Here is a 23,645-nt window from a genome sequence, read left to right on the forward strand (position 1 = left end):
CAGCCAATGCTGCTGAAAAGATCATGTTCAATGCTTGTGTATGAATTAACATTTTTGCACTCTATACACTACGTAGTTTTTTTCACAGTTGTACACAACATTCACCTGTCTGTTGTTCAAGTTTGGCATGGACAGCCCAGAGGAGACCCCACCCAGTCCATGGCTAGGGAGGCTGCTATTGGCCAGTGGGAGCTTGAGGCCAGGTGAAGGCATAAACGGTGAGGTTGGAGCATCATCTGACAGCCTGCCATCCTGAGAGGATAGAAAATATCAACTACTAATAAAATGTGCCTAGATCATAGTTCTCTACACTTCAGTCCAGTCAATTTCCTACATATTTTCATTCATGCAATCAACCAAATTTATTTCCAAGTAAAATACATTCAAAAGCAAGGATGTTTTAATTAAATATTTTTAGGTATTCAAATATATGGGTTCAATTCTTGTTACAAATTTGAGTATTCTAAAAAATGTGTTTTTATTTGATTGCCAAAGTTTAATTCTGGGCCTGGACTTTTAAGCTTGAGACAAGGCTACGTCTTGTCCAGGAAGGGGGGCACGAACCAGTGAGGGGTCTTTGGAGAGGTTTGTGGGTCGGCACACTATGGGCTTGTTTATTCCATTACTGTAGTGAGACATGCCCATCCCCCGCTTGTCAAGTTCAGTTTTCTTCTCCAACAAAGCACCTGAGGATAGGCAAGTGCATAATCAGTGTTCCAGAACAAGATCAAATGACTCACTGCATGTCTGTCTGATGTCATGAAGAAAATTCAAAAGGAATATACTCACTCATGGCCTGATCCAGATTCATATTGTTGCTCTTTAGGGCTTCCTCTGCAGGATCCTTCTGTATCAGGAAAAGAAAATGAACTGTTATGCTAAACTTTATTTAAATAATAAAGGACTGTCCATGTCTTGTTAATGATAGAAGTGATGAGTCTATACTGAGTAAACAGACTTTAACATACTGGGAAACCCATATCTGTCAGCTGCTTGATAAGTCTGGTCATGATCCAAACTTCATCCTGCTTGTTGGACAGCTTGACCTGCATTGAACACAGAGTACTATCTTAGATTACGAAAAAGCCAATTCTTCAAGTGAAGTTTTAATTAAATGTTTCTTAACCATGCATTGAGCATGTGACATTAGGTGTTCATTACAGGATGACCTCAATTACCTTTGGTGGGCCCTTCTTGGATTGACCCCAGGAGCTGCAAGAGGAGTCTTGGGAGGTGGGACTGTCCCACATGTCACCATCATCAGCATCCCACTGGCCGGTGTTCATGCCAATCTCTTCCCCTCCAGATCCCCAGCCATCTTGCATAGGTTTTGGACCTGAGAAAGCACAGATGTACAACATTGCTCATTTAGTAACACATGGTCCAAGGCAAAAATGTAGGGGATAGTTGACCCAAAAAGGAAAATTCTGTCATCATTTACTCACCCTCATGTTGTTGCAGATTCATATAACTTTCTGTCTTCCATGAAACACAGAAGGAGATGTTAGGCAGAATGTTCTTCTCCATCACCATTCACTTTCATTGTACAGTTTTATTTTATTTTTTTAAGAAAAGTAAATGTTGACGGAAGTTAGCATTCCCCATGAAGATCTCCTTTTGTGCTCCAAGAAATAAATTTGTTTGGGATTTAAACAACATGAGGGTGAGAATATGGCAGAATTTTCATTTTTAGGGGAACTATCCCTTTAAAAGTGTGGAAATGCAATAAAAACTGGAGATTTTTCAACCACCAGAGGACAGTGTTGTTGAACCTGATCATCAAATGGCAACAAAAAATAATCTGACATATCATTAGTTTACATAACACATTGATCTCAATCTATTCTCAATATCTTTTTTTTTTCTTCTTTCTTTTAATGGGGAGAGAGTTAATGCATGTAGGGAGAAATCTCCATTTTTTTTTTTTACCTTCCTGACAGGGGTCTGATCCAGCAGGTGCACTGCCTCTGTCATAAGGCCCGCTGGATTTAGGGCCACCCTCACCCCATCCCCCAAAGCCCCTAGGAGGCTGGCCCCAAGCTGAAGTACCATTGTCAACAGAGGGGCTGGAATTAATTGGCTCCTCCCATGAAGAGGGTTCCCTGTTTGGCTGGACATTGGGGCGTTCTCCCCAGCCTGGTGGGAAATAAAATATTATCTGCATAATGAATCAACAATCATACATTAAGTTCCAATTAGTCCTCTCACTACAGAAGGGTACCAAACAAATTAACACTCACTCTTTAACTGATCATAAAAAATAAGGTGGGAGATAAATGGTGTCACTGTGTGAGGTGATCTAATAAAAAGAAGCTTAAGATTGCACAGCATCAAAATAACTAAGAGATCAAATAATTTGCATACTGACTCAACAATGAAATGTATTGCAAACAGACACTCATACAGACAATACAGTATATTACAGGCTACACTCTCAGAAACAATGGGAAAGAAGGAAATATTTGACTGCAAATATCTATATACATCATTGTCCCCCAGCATTGCCAGACATGGAAACAAAAATTATTAATGGGGCTGATAGTTGGGTAAACATGCAGAGTCATCCTAACTGGCTAATGCTTTTAATGACGCTAGAGTGGGCAACAGGTGGCACTAACCTTGACTTTATAGGAATATTTTATCCAAATTTAAATTTGTAACCATTTACTCTCCTTAATGTCTTTCCAAACCTGTATGACTTTATTTCTTCAGTGGAACACAAAAGGAGAGTTGTACTGGTCACCCTTTTCCATGCAATTAGTCCCAATGGGGACAAAGGATTTCAAGGTTAAAAAAAAAAAAAAAAACCTTCCACAAAAACAAAAGCACTATAAAAACATAAAAGTGGTCCATAAGACTTGTATGCCATTTTTTAAGTGTCATATCTCTGAAGTCATATGAGAGCTTTCTGTGAGGAACAGACCCTCAAGTCATTATTTACTATTAATTCTACTTTCCAATAAGTAGTTAAATGCTGCGAATTACATGATTGTATCATTCAGACCAAACAAATAATTTATTCTGTTATGAAAGCTCACAAACAAGTAAGGAGACAGAGCAAATGTCAAGATTTTCAGTGAAAAATAAATCAGAAAAAACTAATCTTTAGTGAATAACACAAATCAATCGTATGGCTTCAGAAGACTTGCAAAGTAGCAAAGACCACTTTATGATACTTTTATAGTGCTTTTGAATCCTTTTAAAGCTGGAAAGTCTCAGTCCCCATTGCTTCTACATAAGTGTCCATGGACACAAGCGATAAGTATAATTTCTCCTTTTGTGTTCCACAGAAGAAAGGATTTAATACAGTTTGGAACAACATGAGAGCAACTAAATAATGAAAGAAATAATCCAATGACATTTTCAGTAATTCCTGTTCAAAGGACAAAAATAAAGAGGGAGAAATATATTATTCTCTTACCTGGGTTCACAACTGACATCCTATTGTGAGGAGACTCACTTTGATTGGGAGAGCCACTGTTGTTGCTGCCATTGGCATGGTTTTGAGTGGGACCTTGGCAATGATGTGGGTGATGATTGTTGTTGTTATTTAGTCCAGTGAGGCTGTTACTGCTGCCATTGTTGCTGGTTCCTGGATGGTTCTGGCAGGCAGAGTTATTCCTATCCCACATGTTTACACTTTTGCTGTAAGCACTGGGGTCACCCCAGGTGGAGGTTCCATCATCAATTTCCATCTTACGACGAATAGAGGAAGGAGAGGGTTCCTCCCAGCCTGTGGCCTCATCTCCTGGATCATGTTGGACTCCTGGGCCCCAGCCAGAGCTGCTCTGCTTCACAGAATTTGGGCCACTCCATGATCCCATGCCTCCAGCTCCACTGTTGGACTCCTGAAGTTTTCCACACCAATCTTGAGATGAACCATTGGAATGTTGAGCATCACCCCGGCCACAACCCTGTGCTGGTACTGATTTGCCCCAGCCTCTGTGGGTTTCTTTCCAGCTACCATTGTCAGGGTCCCAATTGGAACTATCAGAGCCATTCTTTCGCACTTCTGAGGGGTCTCCCCACTGTCCACTATTCCCACTGCCACTACATTCCCAACCTGAGGAGGTTTTGGGTCTATCACCCCAACCTTGTGTTTTCTTCTGAGAAGTACCATCATCCCAGCTAGGAGATTTTTCTTCAGAAACCCAAGATTGGCCATTAGAGCCATTGGTGTTGGGATCCTCTACAATAGAATCGCTCCAGCCACATACTGATCCATTGGGAACTTTTTTATTTGCAGGTGGTTCACCCCATCCACTGTTAGGCTGAGTAGAGGGTGGGACTGATCCTCCCCAGTCTGAGTTTGGCATGGCTCGGCAATGTCCCTCGCTCTTGATCGAGTCCATTCTAGGAGGTGTATTGAGGTTGGGATTGGCACACCGTGGAGGAGGGGGGGCAGGTCCAGTTGAAGGTGTGTTGGAACACCCCCAGAACTCAGTCCCTGATTCATTCTTTTCATCAGGGCTTACTTCCATTTCCCAAACAGTATGCTGTCGCACTGGAGTCTGTCCCCAACCTGAATTGCAGAGCACACGTGGGTCCAAGTCTTGCCTTGGGAGCAATGGGGCCATGTCCTCACTTGAGGACCTCTCTCTTCTTCGTGGGTGTCCTTCACTACTGTCCCTGCTGCCCTCACTTGCTGGAGTATTAGGGCCCCCAGAACTAATATGTTCATGGGGGGGACCATCATTGGAATCCCATCCTGTGCCCTCACTGCTTGGCTGTTTGCCCCAATTGCCCCAGCCCCCACCACTGTCCCCACTACTTGCTCCTCTCTGCCCCCAGGAGGAGATGCCAGCAGAATCCCAGTCCTTTGATTCTCCATTTTTGGCATCTTTATTGCCCCAGAAAGCAGTTCCATCTCCACTGGTTGTCTCAGTAGGTGATTGACTGAGGTTTCCTCCCCAGCTGTTCACTGGACTCATTGGCTCTGGTTTAGTGTTATGTGGTCCATCAGTTTTAAGGTTAGGAGGTTTCATGCTGAAAGATACATTTGTAGGTGACTGATGCTGTTCAGGCATATCTGGGTTGCCCCATGCACAGTCCCCTACAAGGTTTCCATTAACACAACCAATGCTACCATTTCCATTGGTGCCATAAGTTTGTGGTACTCCTTGGCCACACATACTAAGAGAAAGGGAATTTGAGCAAACCATGCTACTGGGGCCTGATCCTACCCCAGGCCCTTCATGTCCAAGAGCTGGCCACGCAGCAGGGTTGGAACTGGGGTTTAGGTTCAGATTAGAGGAGCCCCAGGTGGATTGGCCTCTACTGCCTATGGAAAAATCAACCTTTCCCTCAGAGACCCAGCCTTTGGTGGGACCACCCTGGCTTGAGACCATACTGGAGGAGAGATTAATGCTGGCTTTGCTGACTGGGTAATGACCCTGTTGGCTAGCTCCTGTAGCCATAATAGTGCTGCTACTGTTGCGGTTGACCTCTGACGTGCATTCAGCATTCAAGGTGCATTCTTGTGTCTGCTGGCTCTTGCCGTGTGAAATGGAAGGCCAAGCTTCAGTGTCGTTATGGTTAATGATAACTTGATCCCAATTGCAGCTGCTGCTATTGGTGGCTGGGATGCTCCAATAGGAATTGGCGTACTGGGCTCCCAGGCCACTCTGAAGGGATAATCCTGTAAAAAAAAGAAGAGTAACGACAGAGGACAAAATATATAGGACATTATATATAATGAATTCCAGTCATAATATTTTAAACATGTCACATCAATAGCAGTGTGTGAAAAGCATCTTGTTTCATTTCCAGGTCGAGTACTAAAGGGCAGTTGAGATGGAAGAGTGTTCATTTACTGGAATCAAACAAAAACTGTCCTGTCATCCATCATTCCATGCTCTCTACCAGGCCTCCACAAAACAAGCTTCACCACCATCATGTGACACTGATGCTCAGAGTATGCATACTAAACCAAGATGCACATGTTCACTTGCGTACCCTCTCTCTCTTTTGTCCCCTCTCTCTCACACATGCACAAAAGGGAGCTTTACTTCTTTCCAGCTATAATCAATCATGAGCCAGCAGGTAATCGATGGTGTGTAAATTATGGTGGAGCAGAAAGGGGGCATTGATCTGCTATGCAAAAGCAACCGTATGCTCCTAAACCACTGAAAGCATTCCACCAAATCAATGCACACACATATTTTCCACCCCCTTTAAAGGGCAAGTGACAGCTAAGTGAGTCACTGCTTAAATCAAACAACTATTCCCTATGAATAATCTAAGGTTTATTTTACATACAGTACATGTTGTCTCATTTACACAGATATTTACTTGGTAGGTGCTTTCTTGAACAAGCATATATTGCGTTCTTTAGTAATTGTATTTGGTAAAATCACAGAACAGCCTCTTACCTTTAGTGTTTAACTCCATTGGGTCACTTTATAGTTTCATAAAATCAGGATGTGATGGCTTAAATAGATGTGGGGCTTAAGATACTGCCTGGCTACAATTGTTCACAGTGCCTCAGAATACAATTCTCAAGCATTTTATCTCCCCTTTCAAGGCAACATTATCACACAGGGCCGTCAGTCCACAGAGCACTTCAGCAACAGCCATGCAAAATGCCCCTATATCCCAGAGCACCACACAGATTTAGATATAATGATAAAAGCATTGCAGCAGTTATTTAAACAATATTGGTACAGACAAACTTCATAAAGGAACCATAATTATACAACATATGTGGTTGTTAAGATAATCAATATCTTCAATGTAATTTCTGAGTTAAAGTGTGTAATTTCTGTGCCACTAGCATCACCAAACAGAATTGCAAAAATAATCACTGTTTATAAACAGATTGCAGAAAACGCCACCAATTTTCCATTGGTTGTACAACCACAGTGTTACACTTTTAGGTAATAATACCTACAAATGGCCAACTTATAGTTAAGTTAGGTATAGTTTTCTTAACTTAGGTATAGTTAAGTTTCTCATAACTGGTCTCTAACTCACAGTCTTCATTTCTTTCCTCGTAGCCTTCAGTTATTTAAAGAGAGGACATCAACAATCTATTCGAAGCAGGAGCAGACTGGGACTAAAAAGTGGCCCTGGACTTTTTGGCCCAGAGCAGCCCACCACACCCGACCACAATACACCACACCATAACACACCATCTCATTGATTTAATTTCTGGCTCAATTTAAAATTTTTGTGTTGAATAAAGACATTTCTATTGACTGCTGGTGTTTGTAAAAGGGTCAATTTATTTACTACAGGATTTTGTCCTGAATAAATGGGTATTTATCCTAATCAAATATTCTATTCCAAAGACCATTTCAACACTTAATAATTTCATCACTTGCACAGTTACGGACAGATGTTTGATGTAAACTGGATATTCCATTACTATTTCTCAAACTAATCACTTTTTTTGGACTAAAAGTATAATTGGATGCTATTCATTGGACACTTGTTATGGAAACTTTGTGATGGATTGGAATTATCTGTCGATCGCATTTTATTTTAGAGGTATGATGTACCATTTTGATTTTCATTACATTTGTACTCCGGGAAAAAATTACTATATTACTGTTGCTGAAGCATTTCTATCATAAAACAGAGATCGGATATCAATGCTGAACCCTCAGAACTTTCAAAAGATTTATAGTTTTTCAACATTAATAACATTTTTGGATGGTATAGTATAGAGCTGCACGATTAATCGTTAAAAGATCGCAATCTTGATTCAGACACCCATGCAATGTTATTCCTAAATTGACAACGATTCAGCTATGTGTGTCAATGTTCCCGTGGCATGCCTTTGTAAGGTGGTGAAAATTTAAAAAAGTTAACTTGCTATGGCATCTAAAAAAAAAACAGCGCTCCTGCACGAGATGCTGAATAAACTAGGAAACGCAATGGCCAAAGACGTTAGTCTAACGCAGTGGTTTCCAAACTGCAGGGTACTGCAACAACTAGCTATGGGTGCCACGAAATCTCTGCTCAGTTCAGTATTTTAATAGCTACCGATGCTAAAAATACAGACAGTAACAAGCTCTGACTCAACTCGATTGCCATGCACTGTATGATTTTGGCTGGTTACTTTCAAACGCTCACATGCGTATGTCTGCCCGTGAGCTTGTGTCCTGTGATGAATGCAGCTGCGTGAGTGAACAGCCAAATGCTCTTTTTTAGTCAAAATGCTCGACGCGATATTAATATTAACACCACTGTTAATATATAAGAAAATGAGACAAAAATCTTGTATTTGAAAATATTGGATCTGTGCGATGTGTAAATGCAGCCTAATATACCTGCTGCTCTCTGATATAGGCATTCAGACATTCTGACTGCATCATAGTACTAATGTATATCTAATAATCACACAGAAAAGATATAGTCAATAATTCAAGTTGTTTTATTTGCATTAGATTACTTTTTTAATGTTTTTATATTATTTTTATTTAAGTATATATTTTTAAATGTTTAATTGCTACTGTTACTGAAAACTTGAAGCACTGTTACTCTGCTCCCTATTTAATTACTATTTTAAGGTACAGTAGTATCTTTGATTCATTTTATTTATGTTTGTTACATCTGTCATATCTGTTTTGTACAGGAATGTGTGTGTTTGTCTGTGTGTGACTGTATGTGTATGTGTGTATGCATGTTTGTAAACAAGATGCAGTCCCAGTGGGAGACAAAAAAAAAAAACAAAACAAAAAAAGCCTGTTTGAGAGAGTATAGGAAAGATGCTAAATGTAAAATGTCTTTAAGAAAAACAAAAAACAAATTAATAGATGTACAAAAAAAAAAAAAAAAATCGACATAATTTCATGTGACAATTTCATGTGACAAAGCCACAATTGATGCCTGGGTCAAAATTTACCCACGAATGCTAAAGATATATATATATATATATATATATATATATATATATATATATATATATATATATATATATATATATATATATATTTTTTTTTAAATGGTTATATCTCAATTTATATTATGTGTATTTTGATAGTCTTGACAAAGTCACAAAGTTTGGTTCCGGTACTAAAAACTAAGTGTTATATAAAAATTATTATATACCTCTCCCGGGTCAAAATTGACCTAAACGCAATAGGAGGATTAAATATGCAAATCTTATTTGAATTCTCATAGTACATGTCTGTCTGTAATGTGTCCCCATAGCAAACATGTGACATAAACACTGATGGAGCAGCGGTCCAGAATCTAACAAAACTTCACAGTGATGATTACTCTGAAGTCTTCAAAACATGCACGATACGTATTGTGTGTGTTGGAGGGGGAAGGCATCAAATTCAAAATATCCAGTGACTTTATATAAAGGAAAATAATACACTTTTTAAAAAGCCTTGTTTTGCTTCTTGTTCTTTTCCAGGAAGGAACATTCCAACAACCATCAATATTGAAGAGGACAAGTGCCATGAACTCACTCATGATGATGGAAATATTATAACATTTTACTCAGGAAGAGTCAGCATAGCCCCTGAATGGAAGATTGTGATGAAGAATTTCCATGGATGGTCTTATGCTGGGGTTTATTTGGACTTATCACACATTGGAGTTTATACAGAAAGTGCTGCTGGACTTGGATGAAGACTGAATGAAACCTGAAGTTCTTGTATTGAAAATCCAACTATAAAAGACCATACACTAAATGAAGGACTGAAAAATGAGTTCAGTGGGGACAACTGTTTGTCACGATACAGTTGAATGAAATTATGTAAATTACCTAATTCATTTCCATTTCATATCCTTGGCCCACGGTTTTTGTTAGAAATGTAACACTTTGGGTGTTTTAGACCTATTGAGTCGTGCTTTAAATCAAGTAATGCGCATTCTTGAATTGTGAATTTTGCTGTATATCCATGTTGTAAAGGTGACGTGTGTAATTTCATCGGTACTAGCTTTACCAAACGAAATTGCAAAAATATTATACACGTGATTCAGTCAGCCAAACTTTTAGAAGTTAGTAGCTTTAGCTGATATTATTACATACATTTAACTCTAAAGTAGAGATCTGTAAACAATAATATTCGAGTTAATGAAGCAAAATTTTAAAAAGTGCAATGTATACTTAAAAACTTTACTTAATTAACATTTCTAGTTAAATAAACTCAAAACTGTGATTTATTTGTGTTCAAATGACATATAAGGTTTGAGTAAGATGAACTGTCATGTTTTAAGTAACTTGAATTAAAACATGACAGTGCAGTGGGTTTCCACAAAAATTGAGTAATGATTACCCCTTACGGATTACCGTGTAGTATAATAGTATAAATGTAAAAGTATAATAACTACAGCTATACAAGTTATTGTTTAAAACAGTAAAATAAAGTATGCCACACCGCAGGTCAGTGCTGACAATGCTTGAAATTTCATTTCAATTACCCACATAGCCATGTGAAAATGTTTTTTTACTGCAAAACAATCTATGAAAATAGAAAAAATGTGTAAAAGTGAATGTTAAAACACCAATTAAAATCAGGAAGCAATATTTTTGACATATTTGTACATATTTTAGAGCCTATAAACATAACACCTCAAAAATATATACAGTATATATAAAATACACAAATATATGTAAAGTATAAACAACTCTTAGAGTGCAGATCTTTACAGATAGGATAGTTTGGTTATTTCACAGATTAGTTGCTCATATTTGCACTCTGTGTGAGTTTTATTCATCTTTATGTCAGTAGTGTCTGAATTCCTTCCCCAGATTATTCTTGAGGAAACGTGAAACGCCCACTGATTTTACAAGCACTGTTTCTGCCATCCTTTAAAAAAAGTAAGCCTCAAAGTCTTAATTAGACACAAAGTAATTTTTTCATGACTTATTTTTAGCATTTCTGTCAGGCGTGAGCATTATTCAGCAAAAGGTGCAATCTGTGTCTAATACTACTGTGATAAGAATGTGCTCCAGTTCCCAGTAATGTTTTCCGGGTTGACTTAATTACACAAATGACAGCGTCTGCTCATAGCTTTACTGTTTGCTGATTTTATTTATGCTGCTGTTATTGTAATTGTTGTAACTTGCAGTTATTTGTCATTTTGTGATTATTCAGAGCTCATATTATTCTTAATATGTTGTTTTTGGTTGTCACCATTATTGTGATTTGTATGTCAAATGAGGTCCACGCGTGCCGCACAGAAAGATTACATCTTAAGTAAGGCGCCACAAATGAGTCAATTTCAAAATAAAAGTCACTTATATGTGTTCTGATTATTCATTTATTTAAGGGGCTTTCAAAAGCTTGTGTGTGCCCTATACGGCTGCCTATATCGCCTTTAGGACAGGCCGGCCCTTACCATTATTTCTTTAAACTTTTGTAGTAGCCAGTGGGCTGGCCCACATTGCCCAGCGGCCCAACGGAAAAGCTCCCAGTGCTCCCGATGGCCAGCCGCCCCTGGTACGAAGAATGAACCATTACATTGGTACACATTTCACAAATCCAGAAGGTAAATAGCAGAGCCATCAAAGCTTTTATTCACAGAAGACCAGCTTCTTGGACTGGTAGATGGAAAAAAAAAATCTGTCTTAGGTTGTCTCAAACACAACCTCAAGGAAGCAGCCAATTCAAAACAGTGAGGTATTGCCCACCTTCTGGTTCCATTCCAGGTAAAGTGAAGTAAAAGACTCTGTAATTTAGTTGTATCAAAGCAATGATTGTTTTTGCACCTTTGGCTTAAAGTATCACTTCATGTAAATTAAGATATGTTCATTTTGCAATTGGAAACAGTGTTGAATGGTTTCAAAGAAATATTAATATAAAGTCCCATAGATTGAGAGTGACTCTCTCGTTGGAGATATATGGTACAGCAGTTTCGCAAAGGTGCTTGACCCAAGTCCTTCCACAAAGCTGAAATGCCTTTAGATCTTTTTTGGCACAGTATCATCATTTGAATAACATCTAAATGTCTTCATTTAAACAGAAGAGCTGCTAATGTTTGGCTCAAAATGCCTTGAATAGTGATTCTGAAAATGGCAAAGGGAAAAATAAAAAGAATAAGAGAGAAACAAAATCAAATATCAATGAAAGCATAAATGGTGGTGCTTGGACAATTCAGTGTCCCATTCTCCTGCAGCCAGCCGCTCACAGGGACGCCATTTTATAAGACCTGAAATGCAGCCAAGAGAACAAGGCTACTGTCTACAATTCTGTCTCACTTCCCTTCATTCCCTTTTTTGCTTTCTCCTCACACACCCTCCTCTGCTCGCTCTCGCTATTAGTCACATTTGCTCTCCCTACGGAGTTAAAAAAAAAAAAAAAACACTGCATGATAAATTAATCATATGTAAGAAGGCAGCTTCTTTCCTTTCACCTTGTTACTGGAACATGCTGAGAAAAACAAAACAAAACAGAAGATGTGTTAAATGAAAAAAAGAGAGTTTTTATACCTAGAAAGTGGCAACACATTACTAGCCTCAGAAAACCAAAGGGGAGAGAAGCACTATGGCCATTCATTCTACAGTGTGCCTGCATCTGGCATTCAAGTCTTTTTTTGCTCTGGCTGCAACCAATTTCTGCAACTGTTTCTTTAGTTTTTATGCATGTATGCAGCATTCGGCATTGAAGTTTAATATCCACTAGTAGGTTTAATTCACAGGTAATTTCTGTCAAGATTCCCCTTCAGAAAGGGGTACTTCCAAATTTAGGAAAATGGCAAATGAAATTAGCGGTGCCCCAATAAGGAAATTTGAGGCAATTACCGATCACCAATTTTTTAACACTGAGATCGGCCAATACCGATCCGATCACCGATTTTCTTTTTAAAGTGCCCTTTGCCACACTTTTACAAGTTATATGCAGCAGTAAAATTTGTATGCCCCACACTGTGAAATTAAATTACATTTACATTAATTGTAAACTGCTAACATTTATTTTAATTGAAAATGATTATGAATAGTTCTGTTGTAACTATCATATATCATTATGACATACTGGCAACCAGTAAACACATGAGAGCATCATACACAGAAGAGATATGTTCAAGCTCGAAAACTGCTTTAAACAGAAATCATTAGTATCTATGATGCTTACAGTCTTTGGCGTTTTGTTGTAACACAATTCACTTATTAATAAGCAACTACATAAAAATACTGTGCCATTATTGAATGTTACACTGTTATTAGCGGTATTGTGACAAAAATCTCTCATTTAAATCAGAGTTCTCACAAAATAGTGCTTGGCTGAGTGACTGATGAGAGATTGAGAACATCTGGAGTGTGGAGCGTGCTTGTTGGAAAGTGAAACTGTATTGCGTCAGTTCTTGCATGAACATGCCAACACGCTTATGTCACGCGAGAGGCAGAATGAACTGATTCCCCTTATGTACATGCATTGGAAAGCATCCGGAAGTAAACAATTACAGTTAAAATGACTTAAATGTTGATCTGTTTCTCACCCAAATCAATCGTATTGCTTTAGAAGACATTAATTTAACCAATGGAGTCCAATGGATTACTTTTACTATAATTGTCTGTGCTTTTTGGAGCTTTAAAGTGCTGATCACCATCCACTTGAATTGTGTGGACCTACAGAGCTCAGATATTCTTCTAAAAATCTTAGTTTGTGTTCTGCTGAAGAAAGTCATAGACATCTGGGATGGCATGAGGGTGAGTAAATGATGAGAGAATTTTAATTTCTGGGTGAACTATCCCTTTAAGTACAGATTTTGAATATCTGTACTTCACTTGAGTATAAATATTTCCGTTGACTTTCACTTTTACGTCACTACATTTTAAAAAGAAAATTAATACTTTTACTCCAATAAATTTTCCCTAACCATTCATTACTTTTGTGACTGAACACCGCAAAAAATAACAGCGGTAAGTGTACATTTTTTAAAATAGATTTTCCTTTTTTAAAGAAAAGGAGGAACGAGCCGAAATTCATTTTTGTGGTGATCAAAATAATGCCACAAATGCTGTTGTTTGAGCTTAACTTGTATTGAACACAGAATATACCTTTAAGTATGATGAATAGAAATGTTTTACAACACTGACTAAAAGCGGGCATAATCGCTCAATCTCTCCCTATCACTCCACGCACTGTCTAACTGTCATGACTCACATTACATCATCTATACTCAGATTTGTATTTGTATCTTTATTTGTTGTTTAATTCGTTTTACATCTGTTTGCAGCATCTTTGTCCTCTCCATGTTTAACTGTACAGCCAGTCAGAATTACTACCGCAATAAATGGTCATTGTGAACAGTCTACAATTACAGATTTCTCCTGTCTTAGTGATGTAAAAGAGTGTGCTTTTGTCTGAAAATAAATTCCTTTTATACAAGTTAATCTCTCAGGATCACAGGCCTTGCTTTTCCCCCAAGAGTGGAATGGCAAACATGTTTTAAAAGCTCATCAGTCATGTTTTCCACTTGGCAAAGACAGGTCACAATGTTCTCTTAGATGGGAGAATGCGAAAGAAATAGACAGTAAAAGAGTATGAAGGAGTAAGTGTAAGAGAGTGAGACAGAGAGACCAGATGGGGATCAGCTGGGGAGACGCTGTGCTAATGAAGCCACAGAGGGGGCAAGCTTGTGAGACAGGAACCATCGCTGCATCTGAATATCCATACTTCCCTACTATATAGTATGCCAAAAACAGTGTTCTAATGGAGTTGTATGTCCTAATCCTCAGTATTCATTAAACTGTAAGCGAGAAATACCTGCATGACCCACTATTTCCAGTGAGATTCTAAAGTGTGGATCGACTGGATGTACGTAAAAAAAAATCTGTTCAAAACCCTGTCCTTGATTTCGGGTAAGTGAAAATGTTTTTTACTGTTATATTTTTTTTCATCTTTTTTCTTTTCCATTTTTATTAATGCATATTGTTCATAATTTTTTTTTCTTTTTACAAAAGAAAAGCATCGTTTAAGTTATCTTATTTTGAAACCATTGGCAACGTTTGTGAATAAAACAAAATATAAGATTCGTACACGCCATGCTTGTTATTTACTGCATTTTAATTTAGGAATAATAGAGTACTCGTTTTGTTGTGGGTTTTGTGGGTGACTTTACTACAAAATCACTGTAACCCAGATTTTTGCTTTTTTTAAAGAAAAGGAGGGACAAATCAAAATGTATTTTTGTGGTAATCAATACTATGCCACAAAGGCTGTCAAGTGAGCTTAACTTGTATTGAACCCAGTATATTCCTTTAATAAAAAAATATTTCATCCCCATTATTATTGAATCCTTGTTTTGTGTTTTTAGTTCACAGTTTTGTTGTGTGCAGTGCATAGGCCAACTATTGTAGTATTACGGTTTAGTTGCATTATCAACTGAGGATGTAGATTGATAAAACACTTGTATAATCATATTAAAATTTGTATATAAAAGTGTTGTCAATGCAAATAATATCTTGGTTATAAATGTATACATATAAATTCCATTTCGATCTTTTCTTACATTGAAAGAGGTGGCCATGATATTCTTCAAAATGTTCACCTTGTGTGTTCTACTGAGGAAAGTCATATGGGTTTGGAACCACATGAGGGTGAGTATATTTTGACAGAATTTTTTTTTTGGGTGAACTATTCCTTTTAAAGACACTAAACAACTCAAGTTTTCACGTAAAAATGTGAGCCAATGTGAACAATCTTAAAAGTCTTTGCAATAGATGTCAAGATTTTTACTGAAAAAGTACTTGGATTTGGAGTTTCTCACCAAAATTAATGCTTCCAGAAGACTTAGAATATGATTCAGGAGTAACATGGACTTTTGGGTCCTTTTTTAAGATTTAAAGTCAGGCACTATTCACTGCATTGTTGTAGATTCTTTTGAATTCTGAGCAAAAAATAAATAAATTAAGTCATAAATGTTGAACGACATAGGGGTGAGTAATTTATGCCATTATTTTCATTTTTGCATGAACTATTCCATTAAAATAGTATCCTCTGACAAATAAATCTCATTCTCAGCTTAACATGAATATTGATGGTATTTGGATGTGTAAAAAACAGATCTAAAATATTCATCAGCACATGAAATGGTGAAGAATATAATGACCCAAGAGATGACAAAGCCATTAAGACCCATAAAACAGCTGGTGAGCCCATGTTCCCAGGGATGCAGAGTCCCCTCTGCCCAAGGTCTGCCCTCCCACCTGCTGTTAAACCAGATTGGAGTGAATCGCACACACACTCAGGTCTTCAACCAGAGGGGCATAGAGGAGGAGGCCGGTAAACAATAATTGGGAGAAAACACTAGAGACAGAGTCCCACAACCATGTCGCTCCCATGACCTCAGACTTAGAGCGGGACTTAAGAGGTCAATGCCAGGCTTTGTTAGGGTGTAGCAGGGTGGGGGACAAAATCCCAATCTCAGCCTTTATATCATAGCCCCTCTACATTTCTACATCCCAGCTGGGCCATGAGGAGGAAAATAAATCTCTGTAGCGAGATGACCAATGACATGAAAATACCACAATTCATCCTTATGCACAGAGCTAAACTCTATCAAGTGAAAAGCCTGTCAAATTAAATATCCAAGTCCCTCTATCAAAAACAGAACATGAGCATTCTCACCCGTGTGTCGTTTGCTGGTTGGCGTCTCAGGAGGGGAGATGACCCCGGGCTGAGTGCAAGCAGAGGTCAGGTTCGAAGTGCCTGTAGGTAAAGGTTGACCTCTCTTCAGTAGCTGCCTCTGCTCCTGCTGTCGGAAGCGTGGAGGGACTTCTCTGGGCAGATATCTGGGACTTGGCTGCTGTAATGGAGGTAACTGCTGCTGTAGGGCATTAGAAGGGCTACGCTTGCCATTGCTGGTGGTGGTCGTGGTGGAAGGTACAGTCAGTTTTAGGGTCAGAACGGGGCTCGAAGGGACAGGAATGCTGGGATTGGGTTTAACAGGGTCTGGCACTGCAAGAGAAAATATGCATAAGATATTTTAGATAATCTAAATCAGTGGTACCTGACATGAATTTAACTGCAAACATCTTTTCACAAGTAGTTTTCCTGTGCTTATTTAATTAACAGTCTGATGATGGCCTATAAGGCATCAACTCAGTGACTATGTTTACATGGACACCAGAAAGCAGGTTATTGCGAGAAAACAGCATTCCAGATTGGTCCTCACAACAGTTTACCATGAACTCTGAAGAGGAGGAAGAGGACATGGCAGGACTTGACCTCTGCATTCACAAAATACTAAAGACCAGTGAACTCTTAAGTCAGGGCAAATTGCACAAGGTGTCGCTGAAGGTGTGCACAACGTGTACTGTGCATGCCATTACTGCACAAAAATATATCTGTGACAGGACAGCGCCAAAGCTAAACAGAACACAATATCAAATCAACATGATATTAATGAGCACCATACAAAGTACTGCAGTGCAACAACTACAGACTACTATCAGGTCCCTTTCCCAGTCAAAGCCTCCTTCTGATTTCCTGGGGATTCTGGGTAAACACTGTACAAAAGGGCCATCTGGGGCAGGTTCTGTGAGGAGTTCACATACAACGCTCATGAGAAAAGAACAGGATTAACATCAGGCTCAAGCACTGAGCAGCTAAGGGCAGAGTTACTGTAACTCACCCAAGGATTTAGATTAAAGATAGACTGGGTTCAAAGAAAAGCCTCAAGCCAAGATGAGTCATTTATAACTGCCTGAACAACCGATTTGCCTTATGAATCAAATGGAATGGAAATTCACACAATGGCAAAAATGAAACATGATCAAACTGCCACACAGACTCATTTAAATACTGCAATATTTAAGGAGAGATGTGCGTATTTTCTGTGCCACTAGCATCACCAAATGAAATTGCAAAAATATTCTGGTAATAAAGCCGATTGGAATGCACAAATAAATATAACAATGTTTTGGAAGCACCACCGAGCCACAGTGTTTACACCTTTTGTAGGAATCAACCTACAAATGGCTAACTTCTAGTTGCCTATCCACATAAGAGAAAGTATTTTAACCCAAAAAAATTACATGAAAAAAAACAGCCTAAAGTTTGTTTCACAGAGTTGGATCGGAAGGTACGCAAGTACTAACTGAAAAAGAAAGCTTAAAGTTTTCCAGTCGTGAATTAAATACGGAGATCTCTTTGAGTCATTTAAAAACAGAGAGGTGCTCAGAGCTTGCTTGGCTGCTAGCTGAAACTAGTGACGCAAATCTATGATTATATTCTGCTCAGTGTGCCTATCCATTGACCGTGCTTTAAGCCAATCAGAACGAAGAGCAGTCTCTGCCTGCCTTTCCCTCTTCTCTGTCCTTCTCCCTCATATATTTCCCCTCCTCCTCTACCCTTTCCCTAGATCTCTTCTCCACCCTCTACAGGCTCATTCATTGTCCCTATTGTTCAAAGTGCTTGTGAATTCATTACAGGAAGCAGATGGACACTGGGTCTACGAGCTCTTCACACTTTTAATTTGCTGCGGGGCCTCTCTCATTTCATCTCTTCCTTTCTCTGTCAATCTTCTGTTCTTCCTCATTCTACCTCTGTCTACAGCTCAAAGTCTCTAAAAAATACACACCAGGTCTAAACAATAAAAATGGCCCAATGGCTCAGGGTCAGTGTGAGGAAGTTTCACGTAGGGCTAAGCTGATTTAATATCTATATAACCAATAATTTTTCTCACAATATTGTATTGATACTTTAAATCCCTGTATTAATATATTTATTCATCTATTTGTGTATTTAAATAATGTCCAACATTTCAATAATAAAAGAAGTAGGTCATATAAATAAGCTCGAACTTCATTTTCTTCATTTCTCAGTGCGATCAGAGCTGCTAATGAAACGCGAGAACGACTGAAACTGAACTCATATGATTCACTAATTTCTGTCACAGACACGCTAGGTATCTCTCTTGTGTTTGCCGCAGTTGCAGTCGCAACCCAATTATGATACACTGATGCATCGACGTATATGTTTTGTAATGTGTATCGCAATAAGTATTGTAGGTTTTGGCGATAACCAGCCCTAGTTTTTCGGGCAGTTGATGGAATCGTCACTATCGGGTCAGTGCTTTGGTTGACTTACAATTTCCAATTGGTTCATGTATTGAACATTAATGTTGTTAATTCTGCTGATTTAAAGGTAATGTTATCTAGCTGGCTAACATAGGTAAGGTTGTCAAAATTATGTCTTGGAAGTATCAGGCAAATTAGTAAAGTTTTGCACCCTATGCCCTCGTTTTCCAGCATAAGTGTATGAATTAATTAATAACTTCCATGGAGTTCCTACATAGGTATATTATATCCAGATATGTTTGCAAATTAAAAAGCTAATAAATTATTAGTTGTAAATGATCTTATTTACAAACATATAATATTATAAGATTACTTATATAAAATCTGTTTCTAAGAAATATAATCTGTATCATAAAAAGTGTCAATGTTTTTAATTTTTTGAGGTGGGGCCAGTAAAAATCTACAAAAATTCTGCAGGGCAAGTAAAAACATAAAATGCTGGCACCATGCTCCAAATGATTCAGCAGTGCACGTGTGAGCTTTCTGAGTCATTCAGATTGAATTTTGAACCGATTCAGTAAAAATGTTTTTTATTGTTGAGCCCTACACCATTGTTTCCCAACCTTTTTTCTGCCACGACACACTTTTTACAACTAAAAGATTCCACGGCACACCACTATCACACATAGGCTAACCATCGTCAATATTTTTCCTTTTCAAGAACTTGTCCATGTTTTCTGTCCGTCTTAGTAGCATGTTTATTTGTGATGTTTGAAATTTGGCTATGCAAAAAAAAAAAATAAATAAATAAAAATCTATAGTCTTCCTTCAGTCTGAGCATTATTTTTCATCCAAAAAGACAACAATAATAGTCTAATAATAGTGAGTTTCAATAACGTCCTTACCTTCTCCTTTATTAAAACTTGCATGGCTACAAATCTTCTAACTTCAGTATAAGAATTATAAACACAAAGCAGATCTACGGTATCATTTTCATACAGTATCCTATTTAAACTGCTGAGCATGACTTTTATCAGAAAAGACCACAATAATAGACAAATAATAATAATTTTGAGTTTCAATAATGTTCAAGAGTTGAGTCGAGGCATCAACGCTCCGTTCAACGCCAGCGTCAAGCGGCGCATTGCCTTCCACATGACAAGAGTTGCAGAAAGCTTCACAGAGGGGCGATTTTACGAGTTTGCCACGTAAAAAAGCTGGAGGTGAGCGCAATAAACATTGAAAACGTATTTGGAAGAGAGAAAAAAGCTTGCAGTTGCTTTGATAGCAGAAAGTAATAAAAGGATTCGTTTATGTTTAGGTCTAAGCGTTTTCTTGGTGAATTTAAATTAGTTCAATAACTGGGGTCTCTGATATTTGTAAACGATAAGGTAATATTTAATTAAAATAAATTATGAGACATTCAATGTCTCTTCACAAATTTTGACAGTTCTTAAATATTTCTTGTTGCTTAGTACTCTCAAAGACATTATTGGTTAAGCAAAAACGTGTGTGTGAAAAACACTTTGGTGTAAAGTGGCGTCACTTCATAGACTTCAATGTATTCTGCAGCGCTGACGTGAGTCATGTGAAAGAACCATAATGCATATAAATATCAGTCACTTTTGCACATTAATCATTGCTCTTCACAATCACAAAAGTGACCGATTATGGTTTAAAAACGGCAAATTTCTCCGAAAGGTGAGGAGTTTGGATCCCTGAAATTATAATGTTTTTTTTCACGCATTTATTTATTTTGTGGAATTTGATAATTTTCCACGGCACACCTGACAATCTTGGCACAGTGGTTGGGAAACACTGCCCTACACAACGTATGCGCATATGCATATACAGCTCTTAACCCTAGAAAATCAGGCACCACTTACATCTTGTCTTTGTGAGCTGTATGTGTGTCTCAAGACACTTCGCTCGTGAATCACCCTCGTTCTGAGGGATGATTCAGCCTCAAAAGCCCTCCCACCCGCCTCTTCTGTGATACCCGAGGATTCACACGAGGAGGCACGGCGGGGCCACGAGGTCGAGCAGGATGACTTTGAGGTGGTCCTTGTGGCGGCACATGCACCGCGAGCCCTTCAGTCTCTCCAAAGCGCATGTTTTCCGATACGCTATGTGCAAGACGAGCTCCGGCCTTCTGAAAGAGCGGGCGGCCACGTCTCGTGCAGCGGTTCTGACACTGGGGATGATAATGACGATGTCATGTCTCTCGCTGCATCAGGCGAGTGGTCAGTGGATGATGCTGCCACCCCTCCCCCCAGCGAGGTGGAGGGACGTGCACGCGCCACTGACAGGGAGATGCTCTGTGTCCTTACAAGGGCAGTCGAAGAGCTTCAACCTGAGTGGTCTCCCCCAGAGGAACCTGTACAGTCTCGCCTCGATGAATGGTTCCAGCAGTCCGGATGCCGTCAAATGGCAGCGTCCCGCAAATTCTTCCCCGAAGTTCATAACGAACTATCCAAGTCCAGGCGCATGACCTTATACGGCGCGCTCGTGCAGTGACGCCATCCTCTTTAATGTGGATCACGGGGAAGAAAACAGTTATTAAAGCAGCACACCTCTGCCCAGCGAGTAACAGAGTGTGGAAATCACGCCCCATACATCCTTCCAAAATGTGTTGACAAATGTCCGCACTGGCGGGAAAAGCTTACTCAGCAGCAGAATCAGCATTCCACACAATGGCGGTGCGCCAGGAATTTCAAGCCAAGCTCCTCAGGCAAATGGACGGGCACGGCTTCGATCCAGAGATATTCAAAGAGCTCCGCACCACTACAGATTTAGCGCTGCATACTACGAAAGTCACTGCGCTGGCCATCGGCAAGTCCATGGTCAACCTGGCAGTTCTGGATCGACGTATATGGCTGACCCTCACAGAAATGAGTGATAAGGAAAAAGCCACTCTGTTGGATGCTCCACTGTCTCCAGCCGGCCTCTTTGGCAGCTCTGTGAATAAATTTGCTGAGCGTTACGTCACAATTCAGCAGCAGTCACAGGCTATGAGACACTTTATGCCCAAACGGAGTATATCATAGCCGGTTTGCCCTCGTTCTGTTTTGAGCCAGCGCCCGACTAAAAGCCCCATACCTGCTGCCTCACCGGCACCTGCGTATCAGCACGCGCAGCAAAAGCGCTCCTGATGGGCACAACCCTTTGAAGCGCAAAGTAGAGTCCGCTGTTACTCCAAAAAAAAAAAAAAAAAAAAAAGTGTCTTGCACTCAAATAAATGCAATAAAAAAAATGCAATACGTGCAAAAAAGAATACAGCATTTGTTGCAAATGCACGAGATGCTCACACATTCTCAATAAAGAGCCCCTTTTTCCTCTTCAAAGCACACACATTATGCGCAACCGCTTCCCTATAGTGAGCGTCGCATCATATCATACAGTGAGCAAACCAAATTACTCTCTGTCCCGTTACACGGATGCGTGGCGAGCCCTAACAGGTATTTCACAATGGGTGCAAAAACGATCGAACATGGTTATACGATCCAATTTTGCACACCGGCCACCCCGTTTCAACGGCGTTCTGTCTTCCACGGTTTCGTCCGAAGACGTGCCAGTGTTACGAGCCGAAGTACACAGTGTCATCGTGAAAAACGCAGTAGAGATTGTGCCAAATTGTCAAGCACAAAAAGGGTTTTACAGCCGTTATTTTCTTGTTCCAAAGAAAGACGGCGGGCTTCGGCCAATCCTGGATCTGAGACATTTAAACCACGCACTTATAAAGCGCCCATTCAAAATGAATACTCAGAAATGGATCTTATCGCATGTACGCTGACACGACTGGTTTGCGTCAATAGATCTGAAGGATGCGTACTTTCATATCCAAATTGTACGACATCACAGGATGTTTTTGAGATTCACGTTCGAGGGAACAGCGTATCAATTCAAAGTCCTGCCCTTCGGACTGTCTCTGGCTCCTCGCACATTCACGAAGTGCATCGATGCGGTTCTCGCTCCTCTGAGACTGAGCGGCGTACGCATCTTGAACTACCTTGACGATTGGCTGTTACCAGCACAGAGACTTACTGCTTCAGCCATTCTGCAGTGTCCGCCTCAGTTCAAACAGGGGAGAACACTTCCACTGAAACTGTTTCAGAAAGCACTGGGATTTGTGGCGGTGGCATTCCATTAGGTTTCTTACACGAGACCTCTTCAGTGCTGGCTGAAGCGCCGTGTGCCACGACGTGCTTGGCACCAAGGGCACATGCACATCACTATATCCCGCCTAAAGCTATTGGCTGTATTTCTAGCCTTAAAGGCTTTTCAATCAGAAAAATCAAACTGTCATGTCCTGGTTCGCTCAGACAACATGACAGTTGTGGCATATATAAACATCCAAGGCAGAATTTAGGAGACTTCACTCTCAAACTGTATTGAGGATTTGGGAAATATCTGGCAAAGCAGAAATCAATCTATTTGCCTCAGTGGAGAATACCCACTGTCCCCTCTGGTACTCAAAGTCCCAAGCTGTCAGGCGGAAAGTGGTGACCACGGATGCTTCCAACACAGGCTGGGGGGCGGTGTGCGATGGACGCCTGACTTTCGGCACCTGGACAGGTGCGAGGAGGGCGTGGCACATCAGCCGCTTCTAATTCTAGCTTTAAAGGCTTTCAGTCAGAAATAGCGAGCTGTCATGTCCTGGTTTGCTCAGACAGCATGACAGTTGTGGCATATATAAACAGCCAAGGCGGAATTCATTCAC

At 39.6% G+C, this 23,645-nt stretch overlaps 1 protein-coding gene across 6 annotated transcripts in view; it reads right to left on the minus strand.

The window, feature by feature from the left end:
* Positions 1 to 23,645, minus strand: part of tnrc6c2 (trinucleotide repeat containing adaptor 6C2) — an 88,122-nt gene that overhangs the window by 13,666 nt on the left and 50,811 nt on the right. For 5 of the 6 annotated variants that reach the window (XM_051712019.1, XM_051712015.1, XM_051712018.1 and 2 more), the window contains 8 exons: positions 16,533 to 16,862; positions 3,422 to 5,638; positions 1,930 to 2,136; positions 1,179 to 1,336; positions 969 to 1,046; positions 790 to 847; positions 565 to 686; positions 106 to 252 (listed from right to left, as the gene is read on the minus strand). In XM_051712019.1, the coding sequence (XP_051567979.1) occupies positions 106 to 252; positions 565 to 686; positions 790 to 847; positions 969 to 1,046; positions 1,179 to 1,336; positions 1,930 to 2,136; positions 3,422 to 5,638; positions 16,533 to 16,862 (3,317 nt within the window). The remainder of the gene's footprint in view (positions 1 to 105; positions 253 to 564; positions 687 to 789; positions 848 to 968; positions 1,047 to 1,178; positions 1,337 to 1,929; positions 2,137 to 3,421; positions 5,639 to 16,532; positions 16,863 to 23,645) is intronic. The other variant, XM_051712020.1, reaches the window with a different exon arrangement.

The sequence above is a fragment of the Myxocyprinus asiaticus genome, chromosome 12, assembly GCF_019703515.2.
Source record: "Myxocyprinus asiaticus isolate MX2 ecotype Aquarium Trade chromosome 12, UBuf_Myxa_2, whole genome shotgun sequence".
NCBI lineage: Eukaryota > Metazoa > Chordata > Actinopteri > Cypriniformes > Catostomidae > Myxocyprinus > Myxocyprinus asiaticus.